The sequence below is a fragment of the Zalophus californianus genome, chromosome 3 (assembly GCF_009762305.2).
Source record: "Zalophus californianus isolate mZalCal1 chromosome 3, mZalCal1.pri.v2, whole genome shotgun sequence".
Classification (NCBI taxonomy): Eukaryota; Metazoa; Chordata; class Mammalia; order Carnivora; family Otariidae; genus Zalophus; species Zalophus californianus.
Genome location: NC_045597.1, coordinates 69,069,896 through 69,088,017, shown reverse-complemented (window position 1 = coordinate 69,088,017; position 18,122 = coordinate 69,069,896). Strand labels below are relative to the sequence as shown.

General features: G+C 36.7%; 1 protein-coding gene across 8 annotated transcripts in view; it reads left to right on the top strand.

Annotated features, from left to right (window-relative positions):
- Positions 1-18,122, top strand: part of PDS5B (PDS5 cohesin associated factor B) — a 195,472-nt gene that overhangs the window by 147,548 nt on the left and 29,802 nt on the right. For all 8 annotated transcript variants that reach the window (XM_027590032.2, XM_027590030.2, XM_027590034.2 and 5 more), the window contains 3 exons: positions 6,230-6,298; positions 7,663-7,799; positions 9,900-10,023. In XM_027590032.2, the coding sequence (XP_027445833.1) occupies positions 6,230-6,298; positions 7,663-7,799; positions 9,900-10,023 (330 nt within the window). The remainder of the gene's footprint in view (positions 1-6,229; positions 6,299-7,662; positions 7,800-9,899; positions 10,024-18,122) is intronic.

Sequence of the window (18,122 nt, the reverse complement as noted above, 5' to 3'; positions counted from 1 at the left end):
AACAATAGAAGTGGTGATAATGGACATTTTTATCTTCTTCTCAGTCTCAGAGGGAAGGATGGACTAATAGTTACCCAATAGAGGACTTGAAAACTTCATCTAAATGGCATATATATGACACTGCACTGAACCTAGTTCTGGCATGCTTCTTTCAACTTTGTCTTTTATTTTTTAGTCTGTTTACATGTAATGTAAATAGTGATTTGGGTTAATTTGCCATCTGTTTTTTGTGGTTTTTTTTTTAAAGAATTTATTTTTTTGACAGAGAGAGAGACAGCAAAGAGAGGGAACAGAAGCAGGGGGAGTGGGAGAGGGAGAAGCAGGCCTCCTGCGGAGCAGGGAGCCCGATGCGGGGCTCGATCCCGGGACCCTGGGATCATGACCTGAGCGGAAGGAGACAATTACTGGGCCACCCAGGTGCCCCTGCCATCTGGTTTTTATTTTCAGTTTGTTCTATCAGTTCTCTTTCCATTTTACTCTTCTTTCTTTCCTTGTTTTTGATTAAATATTTTTATTCCGTTTTCCCCTTTACTGACTTGGTTTTTACATTTTCCTATTCTTTTAGTAGGTGTCCTAGAGGATATAGCATTCTCCCTTGACTTCTGAACGCCAGTATCAATTAGTCTGTCTTAAACTTTCAGGACAGCAGGTTCAGTATTTTAGGAGCCTTAGCATACTTTAATTCCCTTTATTTCCTTATACTTTTTGTGCTCTTTTTCACACAGGACCATTACTATTATATTTTCTACAGTTAGTGTTTATTTAGATTTACCAATATCTTTTCCCTTTTCTCTTTTTTTTTTTTTAAGATTTTTTATTTATTTATTTGACAGAAAGAGAGAGACAGCGAGAGAGGGAACACAAGCAGGGGGAGTGGGAGAGGGAGAATCAGGCCTCCCGCGGAGCAGGGAGCCCGATGCGGGGCTCGATCCCAGGACCCTGGGATCATGACCTGAGCCGAAGGCAGATGCCCAACCGTCTGAGCCACCCAGGCGCCCCTCTCTTCTTTTTTCATTCCTTTTTGTGTATGTGATCATTTTCTTTATACTTGAAGAATTAAAAGAAGTATTTCTTTTAGTGTGGATTACTGCTCATGCAGTCTCTCGGTTTTTATTTGTCTGACAATGTCTTTACTTTGCCTTCATTTTTTAAAGGATATTTTCTCCAGGTTTAGAATTCTAGCCTGGTATATTTCCTCCCCTCAGTAATTTGAAAATATTATACCATTATTTTTCATTTTCTTATCTTTTCTCTTGAAATCGGCTGAGAGTCTTGTTCCTTTGAAGGTTTTCCTTTTGCTTTGAATAATCTTTTCTATTTTGCATTGGCTCCAGTTTCACAATGATGTGTCTGGGTGTGCTTTTCTTTGTATTTATCCTACTTGGGGCTTGTAGTTCTTCTTGAATGTATAGTTTTGATGTTCTGAATAGTTTTTGTTTCATGTTCTCTTTCCTCTCTTACTGCAGTTCTAATTATACACTCAAAACATACAATTTCTTTTGCTGTGATCCAGCTGTTTGACACCTTTATGTACTTTTCTCCATGTTCATGCATCATTTTTTGTTTTCTTCTGACCTGCATTTGAATTTACTAATTCACTCTTCATATTTGTCTAATCCTATGTTAAGCCCATGTGTTGAATTCTTAATTATACTTATTTTATCTTTCAATTTTATAATTTCTTTGTAGTTTTTAATATAGCTTTTAGTTCCCTGCCAGAATTCTCTGTCTTGTCATTTAATTCTTGAACTTCTTTAATTAAGTTAAAGTTTGTATCAGCCTTAATTTCTAGACCTCCTGTGGCTCTCTTTGTCTTGTCTGTTTTTTTCTCTTATGTTTTGGTAAAATCTTTTCTTATACACTTTTTTTTGTTTTGTTTTTGTTTTTGTTTTTTAAAGAGAGCACAAGCAGGGGGAACAGCAGGCAGAGGGAGAAGCAGGCTCCCCGCTGGGCAAGGAGCCCGATGCGGGACTTGATCCCAGGACCCTGGGATCACAGCCCGAGCCAAAGGCAGACTCTTAACCGACTAAGCCACCCAGGCACCCACACATGTTATTTTTGATTGCATGGTAGACTTTGCATATGAAGAATGTTACAGATAATTTGAGGACCTGAATGACTTTGTAATTCTTCTAGAGACGACTTTTCCTTCTGACAGGTAGTGGAACTATTGTCAGATCAGTTTGGTCCAGGCAAGAATGCACTGATTGGAAGCTGGGCTTCAGGTTTTGACAGGCTGATTCTTTTTCTGGTCACCTTATGTGTAGGGTATATTTGTTAGGGAGCCATACAGAACTCTAGGGTGTTTAACAGGGACTCTGTTCTTTATTGGGCCCAGAATTCCATTTTTTTTCCTTCCTGCTCTGTGACAGTGATGAAGACATTTCTCAACCTTGTAAGTCTTTCACTTTCAGAATCAGTTATTGTTTGTATGAGAAAAGCAGTCCTAGTGCCAGACTCAAATCTTGATTTGTCTCCTCTTTTGAAACTTTGCCCTGCAAATTCTCACTGCTTTGGTAGCTCTTTTATCACCTTCACATTGATTTTTAAAAAGATCTTTTATCCAGCCTTTCCATTTGTCCCAATGGAAGATAGGTTCAAAAAACCTAATCGGCTCTTGCCAGAACAGAACTTTCATCTCTTTTAACCCATTAATTTGTCTTATTTTAATGTTATATTTGATATGTACAAAGGAATATATATTTAACATTTGTGTAACTTGTTTTATAATAATACAATGAACATTTATGAACTGTTAGCTCCTGGTTTATTACTCTCCAAACTTTTCTTTTTGTTTCTTCTCTGCCCAGGTAACTACTGTGTTGAATTGGGATTTATTATTCCCTAACTAGAACAGAACACCACTTTAGCACATATATGTCTCTGAGTAACATACTTGTTTTGGTTTTGCTTAATTCTTGAGGTTTATGAGTTACACCATATGTATTCTTGGCTGACTTGCCTTTATCATTACACATTTGTTTCTTAGAATAACCCTCCCTTGTTATTGCATCTAGCTGTGTGCGATTCATTACTCTGTATTATATATCACGTGTGAAATTTCTTATATTTATTCTCTTAGTGGACATTTGGAATATTTCCGTTTCTTTCCTCTTTAGAACAGTGCTCCTGGGAAGGTTCTTAGGCCTTATGATGCAAATGAGCAAGAATTTCTCTAGATTATATTTATACAAGGAAATTGATGAATAACAGTGTCTAGACACATTTAACTTTTCGTTTTATTCCTGAATTACTCGTCAAAATCATTGTTAAAACTTATTTTTTTATTAGCAGTATATTGTACCCATAAGTGTCAGATCTTCTAATTTTTGCCCGTCTAAAAGTTGGAAAATAGTGTCTCATTATAGTCTTAATTTGCATTTCTGTGGTTACTGATTAAGTTTTTATGTCTAGTCACCATTCATGTTGCCTCTTCATGAAATTCCTTTTGAGGTCTTTTGCCTTTTTTCCCGAGCTTTTTGTCTTTTCTTCATAGGTAATCTTTACACACATTAATACTTTTTCAGGTATATGTTGCAATATCTTCATAAAAGATGCATAAAATCTCATTTATGGTGTGTCTTTTTACTCCTTTTATGGTGTCCTATGAACAAAAGTTATTAATTTTAACGTAGCTAAATTTATCGTTCCTTTCTTTTGTAGTTAGTGCTTTTTACATCCGTAAGAAATCCTTCCCTACTCTAGTGTCATAAAAATAGTCTCCCATATGTTCTAAAAGTTTTAAGATTTTCTTTTCACACTTAAAAAATTTAATCCATCTGGAATTGATTTGTTTGTTTGTATGCTGTAACTTAGGATTTCATTTCTTTTTACTTCCCATAGGACAACCAAATTTTCCATCAAAAGTTATTGAGTAACCTCTCTTTCTTTCAGTCCTCTGCATTGTTACCAGTCATAGGGTGTATAGCCTCTGTTCTTTACCATTGCTTTGTTTGCTCATCTACAAGATGTCTTTCATTAAAGTTTTGTAATTTTCTTTGTAAAGAAAATTTAAAAATTTTTCTTGTACAACTTTGCTAGGTACTTCGATTTTTTAAATTACATTTTTATGTTTGTGGTTGATTTAGATAATTATTTTATAGTTTTGATCTTCTATCCATCTTTCTTGCTAAACTTTTTTCTCCTTATTTTTAATTATTTCTGAAGAATGCCATTTTGGGGACGCCTGGGTGATGCAGTCGGTTGAGTTTCCAACTCTTGGTTTCAGCTCAGGTCATGATCTCTGGGTCGGGGTGTCGTGCCCCACATCGGGCTCTGCACTCAAAGCAGTAGCTGAGTTACCTGAGTTGCTATGCTGTGGTATCGAGCCCCGCATCGGGGAGTCTGCTTGAGACTCTCTCTCCATCTCTCTCTGCCCCTGCCCCCAACACATGCACACACGTGTTCTCTTTCTCTCTCTCTAAAATAAAATAGATCTTTTTAAAAAAAGAATGCCAGTTTTGATTATTTTCTAATCCTTGAATATTTTGTCTCTATATTAATTTCCTTATATTTCTATATGTGCTTCCTCTACTTACCATTTTTTCATCTCAACTTCGTCTATCAGTTTTTTTGGAAGTGGTGTATATTCAAGTCACTGTGGTACTGAAGTTTTCTATCTACTCTTTTTTTAATCATTTTTGTTTTGATTAATTTTGATACTCTTCTGCTGGTTGTCCAAATGCTCATGAATTTTATATCTTATTGTGGTGTAAGATTTAAAAAAATACTTCAATATCCTTTTAATTAAATCCATATTCCATTTCATGTTTTTTATCTTGACTAGTGTATTTTTTCATCCTATTATTTTTAGATTTTCTGTCATTGGTTTTGTTGCATCTATTTTGGTTTTATATTATTTTTTGAACCATCTGATAGTCTGTTGGTTTTATTTATAATAACTTTTTCTATTTTGTAATATATGCTGATGGAATTTTTTCTTATGAATTAAATATTTTAGTGGAGTATATCTTTGAATAATTCTTTCAAAATGGCTTATTAATTTGGAAACTTTCTCTCTGTCCTAGCTTGCTAAAAATATTTTTTTTCCTTATTCTTGAGTACTAGAATCCTGTGTTTCAGGGTACTTGGCTGCAGAAAATCCAGAACATTGTTTTTTGGCATCTAGTCTTGCAGCTGAGAATCTGAAGTTGATCTGATTCCCGCTTCTTTTCCCCCATGGAATCTTTCAGGATCTTTTTAATATACTTAGTTCAGAAATTTCATCAGAATGTTACTAATGTGATTGCTTTTTCATTATTTCCACTTTTTACTTCGAAGGCAGTTCTGAAAGGAAGTGCATCCTAAGTTATATGTGTTTCATGAGTTTGCCTTCCGGATGTTGGGGCTTTCTATCCTGTTGCCAGAGGGTTACCCGATCTGCTATTTGATTTGTTTCCTAGGCTGCCTCTGGAAATCACTCCTGTCAGCTGGCGGTACACTGGATCTCCAGTGTTCCAAGATTGGGTTCAGCTCTTTTGTCACCTTACTTTAATTTCCTGGCTGCCACTGTAAATGTACATCTTGAAATACCTGCATTCTATCATCTCAGGATTATTCTGTGATTGTGCTGAAAAAAAAAAATCTAACTTTTTTGGAGGATGTTTCCTTTCTGTGCTTTTTATGGAGATATAAACCTAGCCCTGTTAATGTGTTTGCTGTATATTTTGTGTTTTAAAAAATTTTCTAAAGATTCTGGTCTTCTTTTTGGACCTTTTTGTTTTCCAGCCTTCGTGTGTGTGTGTGTGTGTGTGTGTGTGTGTTGCCATTTTGGTGGGATTTCGGTAGGAAGATACTAATGCATCTTCTTTCTTACCTACAGTCAACTGCAAACCTTTCTCATTTTTCTTCTGCTCAAGATATTTTGTATATACCCTTTTCCTTGTTTAAGAACTACGCTTTTTGACTGTGTTGATTTTTATCCTACTCCTTGCCAGCCGCCTTAAATAATTGAATCATTATATTCAAAGGCTAAGTTAGGAAGTATATATAAAAGGTTAAAGTCAGTCCTACCTCACACCTGAAAAGAACCAGCTGCTGATGGATGTGTAAGTGCTTTATGTGGGTGTTAGTGAAGATAAATCTTTGAACCTTTTTGAGAAATAGATGAGATATTTTAGTCATCTGTAATGACTGTCCCTGCAGAAGGTAAAGATTTCATTCATTCACTAAAAATTAATTAAAGATGAACATTCTTATTTATGTTTTAAAGTTCTTCATTTTTGTTTAGCTCCCAGGAAAAAAGACAACTAAGCTTTGGGTTCCAGATGAAGAAGTTTCTCCTGAGACAATGGTCAAAGTGAGTAATATGCATAGATCTATTTATTTTAATATACTCATTAGATTGTATTATCATTAAAGGTGTTAAAATTTCTATTCCTGTTGTAAAGATATGGCTATTAAAATCATCCAAGTTTTATATTTATTGTATGACATCATTCCATGTACTCTGAGAGTATAGGGCAATAATGAGAAACCTGGGGCCCTATGGGCAGTTGCACATAATCTGACTTGGGGAAAAAAAAGTGTTTGAAACTGCCTCCATGTTGCTGCTTCTTAGCTATCAACCTTTTAATGGCAAAAGACGTTTCTGATTTTCTTGTGTGCATCTCCTGTTCAGCAAAGATGGCCATCTAGGTTTTAAGACTATTCATCTTTTCCATGGGATTTGATAAAATTTTTTATTTTTATTTTTAAAAAGTTCAACCTGTTATTCCTTGAATTACAAGTAGTACATAAAAGACTGCTTATTGCTAGTGTAGAGAGTATTGATTTACTAAAATGATCTGTAGTCTCTGCCATAGACCTCATTTCAATCCACTGTCCAAGGTGTGTAGGCCAGGAACAAATATATTAAATACTGTTTTTCTAGTTGTAGTTTCATGTAAATCCATTCATATTGTGTATGTATGTGTATACTGGTTTATATTTCATATTAGGAACTACTTTGTCATGCTATTCCAGCTTCAGATTCTAATACTGTTTCTGTAGACCTATAGAGTAGCTGATGGAATGATGCTTGATGCTTCTGAGTTCCAGTATAAACCTGTTTTCTCAGCATTGGTATTAAGCAGCAGTTTTGTGTAGTCAAGCACTGGACTAGAAGGCAGGCTTCCTGAAGTTAAGCTCATGCTTAACAAATGGCCCAGAAAAGGGATCTGAAGAGTGTCTGCCACATGCCATTGTTCAAGACACACTTAGCTCCTTAGCCATAGATCTGTAAAAAGCTAAGATAATATGTGAAAAAGAGTTGTTGGAAATATGAGAGGCAATAACAGGGTTTGAAGTACTTTAGTACTTCGTAATTATGTAGCACAAAAAATGGGAATATAATTTGCAGTTGGGAAATTAAGTTTTCTGACTAGGGAAGTTAACATGATTTTACTGTGAATTTAAAGAATAGAGTTTATGATGGGGAAACGTTAAAAAAACAAAAAGAACCAGTCTTTAGTTAAATCATTCATTTGTCAATTGCCTGGGTGGGAGGGTAAAACATCTTTAAGACATCCAGTTATCTTGATATATGCAGAAAAGAATGATTCTTTTTTCCTTTACTTTTCTTAAAAAGCATTCATTAAAACCATTTCATTTTTTTTTAAGGTTGATAACGGAATTTCTTTAAAATGTAGTAATGTTGTATTTGTCAATTTGTCTTTTAAATAGATTCAGGCTATTAAAATGATGGTTCGATGGCTCCTGGGAATGAAAAATAATCACAGTAAATCAGGAACATCTACCTTAAGATTGTTAACTACAATATTGCATAGTGATGGAGACTTGACAGAACAGGGAAAAATTAGGTATGTAATTATTATTTCAAAATTCTTGCACACTATCTCAGTATCTGGTATAATCTCAGTATCTGGTATAATTGGTATAATAATGGTGCAGTTTCTTTTTAAGAAAGTAGCTAGTTGAACACTACATCAGAAACTAATGATGTGCTATATGTTGGCTATAATTGAACATAATAAAAAAAGTAAAAAATTAAAAATAAAATACAAAAAAAGTAGTATTCCTGTGTATGTGTGCATATATTTTTATTGTAATATGCTTTTGTATAGTGGTCATTTCAAAATGGCAGTCATATGTCAGAGGCAGGGTATTGCTATATATTGTAAATATTTTTAAACAACAGTTGTTTACTTTTTTGAATATCTAATATGTGAAAATGGTTAGTAACTTATCAGTAACTAATGTTTTCCATTCTTGTTAATGTCTAAAGGAAAAAGAACACACTAGATAGAAGACGACGTACTGAATCTATTTCCAGAAGTATAAATATATGCAAACTTAAAAATGTACTAGATGTAAATTATATAAATGCACGCACTTTGTTTTGTTTGAAAGATGTGGTTTAGTATGATGAATGAAAAAGTGGACCCTGGAGCCTGGAATCAAATCCTGACACCACCATTTACCAGCAAATTACTTTAACCTTATGTCTCAGTTTCTTCATTTATAAAATAGAGATAATGATTATACTTATCTTGTCTAGCTATTATAATTAAATTAGTCATTATTTATGGGCTTATTTAGATCTCATCTCACCTGCTTTTATTCATGTTATTCTTTAATGAAATCAAATGTGTATTTGAATTCTGCAAATATATGTGAATTACATTAGTTCACTTTTAAAACAAGTCTTTATATAGAAATTCAGTCTTCAAAAACTTAGTTGTAAAATATTTAATTTAATTATTTATCTTTATACAAAATAAGCTCCACTAAGAAAAACAGACTTTCCTTTAGAGGTGGTTGATATAATAGCCACTTGGAATATTGCTGTTGATGCACTGAATAGCACCTCTGGGACATGTAACTCCAGAACCTTATAAATGTTGGCATGCATTCAGTCAGTATTTTTACATGATCCTTAGAAAGTTAAGTGGGGGTTGGGGTGCCTGGGTGGCTCAGTCGTTAACCGTCTGCCTTCAGCTCAGGTCATGATCCCAGCATCCTGGGATCGAGCCCTGCATTGGGCTCCCTGCTCTGAGGGAAGCCTGCTTCTCCCTCTGCCACTCCCCCTGCTTGTGTTCCCTCTCTCGCTGTGTCTCTCTCTGTCAAATAAGTAAATAAAGTCTTTAAAAAAAAAAAAAAAAAAGAAAGTTAGGGGAGGTTCTTAAATCAATTCAATCATTAGATTTTAGAAGACCAAGAGTGTGTCTTTTATGTCACTCTCAGTGCTTGCTATATATATGGTAGACACATACTTGTTTTATGAATATTGAATCTTTTACTGTGGACGAACATAGGGGGCACTAGTTAAGAAGTTACAACTTTCCCTCCTTTTCAGTCTGAAATCCCTGTAATTTATCTAATATATCACTATATAAGGAAGGATTGTTTAGATGTGTTTTATTAGTTAAGAGTTTACTAATCTTTGAGGTGTGTCCCATTAAGCAGAAGTTTTCTTAAATTAAAAGGAGCTTCTTGGTAATATTTGAAAAGTTGAATTCTAACTAAAAATTGTGATGTTTTCCACTACACCTGATTTCATTCTTCTTTTGTACTTAGCACATTAGTTTTAGTTGACTTGATTAACAAGTTAGGACATTTTTGTACCTAATCTGTAGGTAAACACATATCCATAAAAAATCCATGGTGGAAGACTTTAGACCCAGTAACTAAACATACAAATAGATTGTTCTAAGCTTGGCTAAAAGCTGTTTTGTGTAGGATGAGGGAATTAAATGACTTTAGTGTAGAGAAGAGTTTTGTAGTATTAGACATCATTTTCCAAGGTTAAATAAACATAATAGGGTGTTCATTATCACTAAGTTGTGTTCCATCCTTCTTTTGGCCACAGAAATTTTTACAAAATTAGGTATAGCAAATAGGAATGTTTTTGTGTAAACATTTAGAACTCTAACTTTCTTTTTTGCTTGCTTATTTTTTAGTAAACCAGATATGTCACGTCTGAGACTTGCTGCTGGGAGTGCTATTGTGAAGCTGGCACAAGAACCTTGTTATCATGAAATCATCACATTAGAACAGTATCAGCTCTGCGCATTAGCTATCAATGTAAGGAAGATGGCCAAATAGAGTATGACTTTATATGGTCTTTGACTTTTAGGAAGAAAAAAGTCCACCATGATGGTAGAGATATGTCTTGAATTGTCTCCTTTTGGAAAATGTATTCATGAGAAATGTTTCAGAGTTCTAAAACTGTTCTTTGATTTTTGGGTTGCTAACATAGTACATTTGCTTCTTGTTACTTGTAGTAGTTCTGTTCTACAGAGTCACCCCAGTCACTGAATTAGCAAATACTGAACCATTGCTTATAAGGAAAATATACGGGTGGTTTCGCCAAGCCTCTGGTCACATTTTTGTCAGCCTGTCAGTACATAATTTAAAGATAAATTATTTAATATATAGTCATGTCATTAACATTGAATTCATGACCAACAGAGCTGTAACTCATGTCTCAATGAAGCTTCACTAACATATTTTCTTCCTAAGGCACATCACAACCTTCTTGCTTTTAGGAACACTAAATAGCACTATGACTGGGAACTATTTTAAACAACAAAATCACCAACAAATGTACAAAAACACAAAAAATGTGGAACTAAATAGACTCTCAAAAGGACATTTGTTTCTAAATATGAGAGCTGACATAACAGGCAAAGCATTGCTTTGTTCAGCTTCAGCTGGGACATGGGTCAGACAATTCAGATTGTTTGTTGCTCTGCTCATGTACTCACCAGTGACCCTGAAGATGCTTCAAGCTTTGATTTTGGGGTTACAAATAAATTTTAGTGAGTAGGTGAATTCACAGATTTGGAATGTTTGTAAATAATGAGGATTTGAATGTATTTAGTTCTTTTTTTTTTTTAATGTTATGTTAATCACCATACATTACATCATTAGTTTTTGATGTAGTGTTCCATGATTCATTGTTTGTGTATAACACCCAGTGCTCCATGCAGAATGTGCCCTCTTTAATACCCATCACCAGGCTAACCCATCACCCCCCCCTTCTAGAACCCTCAGTTTGTTTCTCAGAGTCCATAGTCTCTCATGGTTCGTCTCCCCCTCTGATTTCCCTGCCTTCATTCTTCCCTTCCTGCTATCTTCTTCTTTTTTCTTTTTTAACATATAATGTATTATTTGTTTCAGAGGTACAGATCTGTGATTCAACAATCTTACACAATTCACAGAGCTCACCATAGCACATACCCTCCCCAGTGTCTATCACCCAACCACCCCATCCTTCCCACCCCCCACCACTCCAGCAACCCTCAGTTTGTTTCCTGAGATTAAGAATTCCTCATATCAGTGAGGTCACATGATACATGTCTTTCTCTGATTGACTTATTTCACTCAGCATAACACTCTCCAGTTCTATCCACGTCATTGCAAATGGCAAGATTTCATTCCTTTTGATGGCTGCATAATATTCCATTGTGTGTGTGTGTGTGTGTGTGTGTGTGTGTGTGTGTGCGCGCGTGCGTGCGTGTGTGTGTATATATATATACGCACACATACACATACATACCACATCTTCTTTGAGTTGTATATAAAGAGCCCAATGGACATCTTGGCTCTTTCCACAGTTTGACTATTGTGGACATTGCTGCTATAAACATTGGGGTGCATGTACCCCTTCGGATCCCTACATTTGTATCTTTGGGGTAAATATCCAGTAGTGCAATTCCTGGATCGTATGGTAGCTCTATTTCAATTTTTTGAGGAACCTCCATACTGTTTTCCAGAGTGGCTGCACCAGCTTGCATTCCCACCAACAGTGTAGGAGGGTTCCCCTCTCTCCACATCTCCGCCAACATCTGTCTTTTCCTGACTTGTTAATTTTAGCCATTCTGATTGGTGTGAGGTGGTATTGAGGTTTTGATTTGGATTTCCCTGACACCGAATGATGTTGAGCACTTTTTCATGTGTCTGTTGGCCATTGGGATGTCTTCTTTGGAAAAATTTCTGTTCATGTCTTCCTCCCATTTCTTGATTGGATCATTTGTTCTTTGGGTGTTGAGTTTAAAAAGTTCTTTATAGATTTTGGATACTAGCCCTCTATCTGATATGTCATTTGCAAATATCTTCTCCCATTCTGTCGGTTGTCTTTTGGTTTTGTGGACTGTTTCTTTTGCTGTGCAAAAGCTTTTTCTCTTGATGAAGTCCCAGTAGTTCATTTTTGCCCTTACTTCCCTTGCCTTTGGCGATATTTCTAGGAAGAAGTTGCTGCGGCTGAGGTGGAAGAGGTTGCTGCCTATGTTTTCCTTTAGGATTTTTATGGACTCCTGTCTCACATTTAGGTCTTTCATCCATTTGGAGTCTCTTTTTGTGTGTGGTGTAAGGAAATGGTCCAGTTTCATTCTTCTGCATGTGGCTGTCCAATTTTCCCAACACCATTTGTTGAAGAGACTGTCTTTTTTCCACTGGACATTCTTTCCTTTGTCAAAGATTAGTTGACCATAGAGTTGAGGGTCCATTTCTGGGCTCTCTATTCTGTTCCATTGATCTATGTGTCTGTTTTTTTGTGCCAGTACCATACTGTCTTGATGACAGCTTTGTAATAGAGCTGGAAGTCCGGAATTGTGATGCCACTGGCTTTGCTTTTCTTTTTCAACATTCCTCTGGCTATTCAGGGTCTTTTCTGGTTCCATACAAATTTTAGGATTATTTGCTCCATTTCTTTGAAAAAAGTGGATGGTATTTTGATAGGGATTGCATTAAATGTGTAGATTGCTCTAGGTAGCATTGACATCTTCACAATATTTGTTCTTCCAATCCATGGGCATAGAATGTTTTTCCCTTCTTTGTGTCTTCCTCAATTTCTTTCATGAGTATTTTATTGTTTTCTGAGTACAGATTCTTTGCCTCTTCGGTTAGATTTATTCCTAGGTATCGTATGGTTTTGGGCGCACTTGTAAATGGGATTGACTCCTTTATTTCTTCTTTTGTCTTGTTGTTGGTGTATAGAAATGCCACAGATTTCTGTGCATTGATTTTATATCCTGCCACTTTACTGAATTCCTATATGAGTTCTAGCAGTTTTGGGGTGGAGTCTTTTGTGTTTTCCACATAAAGTATCATATCATCTGCAAAGAGTGAGAGTTTAACTTCTTCTTTGCCAATTTGGATGCCTTTTATTTCTTTTTGTTGTCTGCTTGCTGTGGCTAGGACTTCTAGTATTATGTTGAACAGCAGTGGTGATAGTGGACATCCCTGCTGCGTCCCTGACCTTAGGGGGAAAGCTCTCAGTTTTTCCTCATTGAGAATAATATTCACTGTGGGTTTTTCATAGATGGCTTTTATGATATTGAGGTATGTACCCTCTATGCCTGTACTCTGAAGAGTTTTGATCAAGAAAGGATGCTGTACTTTGTCAAATGCTTTTTCTACATCTATTGAGAGGATCATATGGTTCTTGTTTTTTCTTTTATTAATGTATCACATTGATTGATTTGCGGATATTGAACCAACCTTGCAGCCCAGGGATAAATCCCACTTAGTCGTGGTGAATAATCCTCTTAATGTACTGTTGTATCCTATTGGCTAGTATTTTGGTGAGAATTTTTGCATCCATGTTCATCAAGGATATTGGTCTGTCATTCTCCTTTTTGATGGGGTCTTTGTCTGGTTTGGGGATCAAGGTAATGGTGGCCTCATAAAACAAGTTTGGAAGTTTTCCTTCCATTTCTATTTTTTGGAAAAGTTTCAGAAGAATAGGTATTAATTCTTCTTTAAATGTTCGGTAGAATTTCCTTGGGAAGCCATCTGGCCCTGGGCTTTTGTTTGTTGGGAGATTTTTGATGACTGCTTCAATTTCCTAGGTGGTTATAGGTCTGTTCAGGTTTTCTATTTCTTCCTGGTTCAGTTTTGGTCGTTTATACATCTCTAGGAATACATCCATTTCTTCCAGATTATCTAATTTGCTGGCATATAGTTGCTCATAATATATTCTTATAATTGTTTGTATTTTTTTGGTGTTGGTTGTGAGCTCTCCTCTTTCATTCATGATTTTATTTATTTGGGTCATTTTTCTTTTTGAGAAGTCTTGCCAGAGGGTTATCAATCTTGTTAATTCTTTCAAAGAACCAGCTCCTAGTTTCATTGATCTGTTCTACTGTTCTTTGGGTCTGTTTCATTGATTTCTCCTCTGATCTTTATTATTTCTCTTCTCCTGCTGGGTTTAGGCTTTATTTGCTGTTCTTTCTCCAGCTCCTTTAGGTGTGGGGTTAGGTTGTGTATTTGAGACCTTTCTTGTTTCTTGAGAAAGGCTTGTATTGCTGTATACTTTCCTCTTAGGACCGCCTTTGCTGCATCCCAAAGATTTTGAACAGTTGTGTGTTCATCTTCATTTGTTTCCATGAATTTCTTAAATTCTTCTTTAATTTCCTGGTTGACCCATTCATTCTTTAGTAGGGTGCTCTTTAACCTTCATGTATTTGAGTTCTTTTCGACTTTCTTGTGATTGAGTTCTAGTTTCAAAGCATTGTGATCCAAAAGTATGCAGGGAATGACCCCAGTCTTTTGGTACGAGTTGAGACCTGATTTGTGACCTAGGATGTGATCTATTCTGGAGAATGTTCCATGGGCACTAGAGAAGAATGTGTATTCCGTTGCTTTGGGATGGAATGTTCTGAATATATCTGTGAAGTCTATTTGGTCCAATGTGTCATTTAAAGTCTTTATTTCCTTGTTGATCTTTTGCTTAGATGATCTGTCCATTTCAGTGAGGGGGGTGTTAAAGTTCCCCCACTATTATTGTATTGTTGTCGATGTTTTTCTTTGCTTTTGTTATTAATTGGCTTACATAATTGGCTGCTCCCATGTCAGGGGCATAGATATTTACAATTGTTAGATCTTCTTGTTGGATACACCCTTTAAGTATGATGTAGTGTCCTTCCTCATCTCTTATTATTGTCTTTGGTTTAAAATCTAATTTGTCTGATATAAGGATTGCCAGCCTGGCTTTCTTTTGGTGTCCATTAGCGTGGTAAATGGTTTTCCACCCCCTCACTTTCAATGTGGGGGTGTCTTTGGGTCTAAAATGAGTCTCTTGCAGACAGCATATCTATAGGTCTTGTTTTTTTATCCAATCTGATTAGCTTGTATCTTTTGATTGGGGCATTTAGCCCATTTACATTCAGGGTAACTGTTGAAAGATAGGAATTTAGTGCCATTGTATTGTCTTTAAGGTGACTGTTAACTGTATATTGTCTGTGTTCCTTTCTGGTCTCTGTTACTTTTAGGCTCTCTCTTTGCTTAGAGGGCCCCTTTCAATATTTCTTGTAGGGCTGGTTTTGTGTTTGCAAATTCCTTTAGTTTTTGTTTGTCCTGGAAGCTTTTTATCTCTCCTTCTATTTTCAATGACAGCCTAGCTGGATATAGTATTCTTGGCTACATATTTTTCTCATTTAGTGCTCTGAATATATCATGCCAGTCCTTTCTGGTCTGCTGGGTCTCTGTGGATAGGTCTGTTGTCAGTCTAACGTTTCTACCATTGTAGGTTACAGATCTTTTCTCCCGAGCTGCTTTCAGGATTTTCTCTTTGTCTCTGAGACTCTGTAAGTTTTACTCTTAGATGTCGGGGTGTTGACCTATCTTTATTGATTTTGAGGGGGGTTTTCTGTGCCTCCTGGATTTCGATACCTGTTTCCTTCCCCAAATTAGGGAGGTTCTCTGCCATAATTTGCTCCAGTATACCTTCTGCCCCCCTCTCTCTTTCTTCTTCTGGGATCCCAATTATTCTAATATTGTTTGGTCTTACAGTATCACTTATCTCTCGAATTCTGCCTTCATGATCCACTAGTAGTTTATCTTTTCCTCAGCTTCTTTATTTTCCATCATTTGGTCTTCTATATCACTAATTCTTTCTTCTGCCTCATTTATCCTAGCAGTTAGAGCCTCCATTTTTTATTGCATCTCATTTATCTCTCCAGAAAGGGCTTCTCTAGTATCTTCCATGCTTTTTTCAAGCCCAGCTAGTATCTTTTAAAATCGTCATTCTGAACTCTAGTTCCAACATCTTATTAATGTCCGTATTGATTAGGTCCTTGGCAGTCAGTACTGCCTCTTGTTCTTTTTTTTTGAGGTGATTTTTTTCTGTCTTGTCATTTCGTCCAGAGGAGAATAGATGAATGAGAGAACAAAATGCTAACAGGGTAACAACGTCCCCGGAAAATTTACACTAAACAAATCAGAAGAGACTTGAAACCGGGGGAAAAGAAATGGAAAGAAAGAAAAAAAAAAAAGAAAAAGATGAAAACAAACAAAAAAACAGAATATGATCAAATATAATCAGGCTGGTACATAGATCAGTGCCACACACTAGATTTTGGGCATATTTTGGTCTGTTAGAAGAAAGTGCCTCCCAAAACTTTAAAGAAAGAAAAACTTATATATGTACAAAAATAAGGGTTAATATGATGGAGGGGTGGAATATGATTGTAACGATGAAAATTATAAAAGATTTTATAAAAGGAATTGATAAGAAGTTGGTTGAAAAAAGAAGAGGATTTAAAAAAAGGAGAGAATGTGATCAGGCAGGAGACTAGAACAAAGCCATACACTAGAGATTTAGGGTATATTTTGGTCTGTTAGAAAAAAACTGTATCCCAATATTTTAAAGAGAGAAAACATATATATACCAAATATAAGGTTAACTACTATGAAGGGATAGAATATGACTATAAAAGTGAAAAATAAAAAAGATTTTTTATAAATGGGATTGATAAGGTGTTGGTGGAAAAAGGGAAAAAAAATTTGAAAAAAGTAAAAGAAAATGAAAGTTAAAAAATTGAAAGTCTAAAGAATGTGAAAAAAGCCATGAATTCTATGTGCAGTATTCCCCTAGTGCTGGAGTTCTGCCGTTCTCATTGATGGGTAAACTTGGTCTTGGCTGGCTGTTCTTGCTGATCTGGGGGAAGGGCCTGTTGCCGTGGTTCTGAAATGTCTTTGCCGGAGGCGGAATTGCCCCGCCCTTGCCGGGTGGGGGCTAAATAATCTGCTCCGGTTTGCTCTCTGTAGCTTTTGTTCCCTGCAAGCTTTGGAGGACGAGAGTGAAAGTAGCGGCCTCCCAATCTCCGTCCCGGAGGAGCCGAGAACTCAGGGCCCCACTCCTCATTGCGCCCCCAGAGAAAAGCAGTCAATCACTCCTGTCTCCCCGGTCTCTGGCTGCACTCCGTGCTCACCCGGCCTGTGACTGACAGTTTCTGTCTCTGGTATCGGACCCTGTGTGGAGTCTCCAAACCCAGTAGTTCCCTGCGGTGTGCTCCCGCCCCGCTCCTTCCTGGGGAGGAAGGGGAGTCTCCCCGAATCTGCTGCTTGTTGGGTCCCTGCTGAAAGAGCAGTGTGCGGATCACGGTTTATGTCAACCCTGAGCTGAGAAACCACTCCTCGGCTCCCTCTCTCCAATTGGCTTCCCTGCTCCCCATACCTGGGAGCTCTGCTGCACTCAGGCACCCCGGTCTTTGTTTGACCCGGAGGGTCCTGAGACCACACTGTCCCAGCGAGGGTTCCACCCCCCGCTTAGCCACTGGAGCGACGTCCTTCAGCGGATCCGACTTCTAAAAGTTCTGATTTTGTGCTCTGTTGCTCTGTTACTTGCCGGTAGTGGCCTATGGAGGCCCCCTCCCCCGCCGTCTATCCTCTGAATATCGTCTCGGATTCACTTCTCTGCATGTCCTACCTTCCAGAAAGTTGTCGCTTTTCTGCTCAGAGAGTTGCTGCTATTCTTTTCTTCCATCTCCTGTTGAATTCGTAGGTGTTCAGAATGGTTTGATCCCTATCTGACTGAATTCCTGGGACCAGACGAAATTTAGGTCTCCCTACTCCTCCACCATCTTGCTTCTCCCCCCGAATGTATTTAGTTCTTAAATGGAAGAAAAAAATATGCAGAAATGTACAGTTTTATAAAGATACCATATAGATTAATTTTAGGTCAGAAGCGTTTTTTATTCAAGCCAGTTAAATTTTCAGCTTATTAACAGTGATACTAATGGATTCATTAGTATGGTTTCATACTCCGGTCTTACATATTTCATATTAGAGTAACATAATATTTGAATTGTATCACTTTGGAAGTTTTTAGCGTCATTGAGAAAATTAAAAAGGACTTCCGTAATAGTAAATTTGATATATCAGTATGAGTTTTTAAT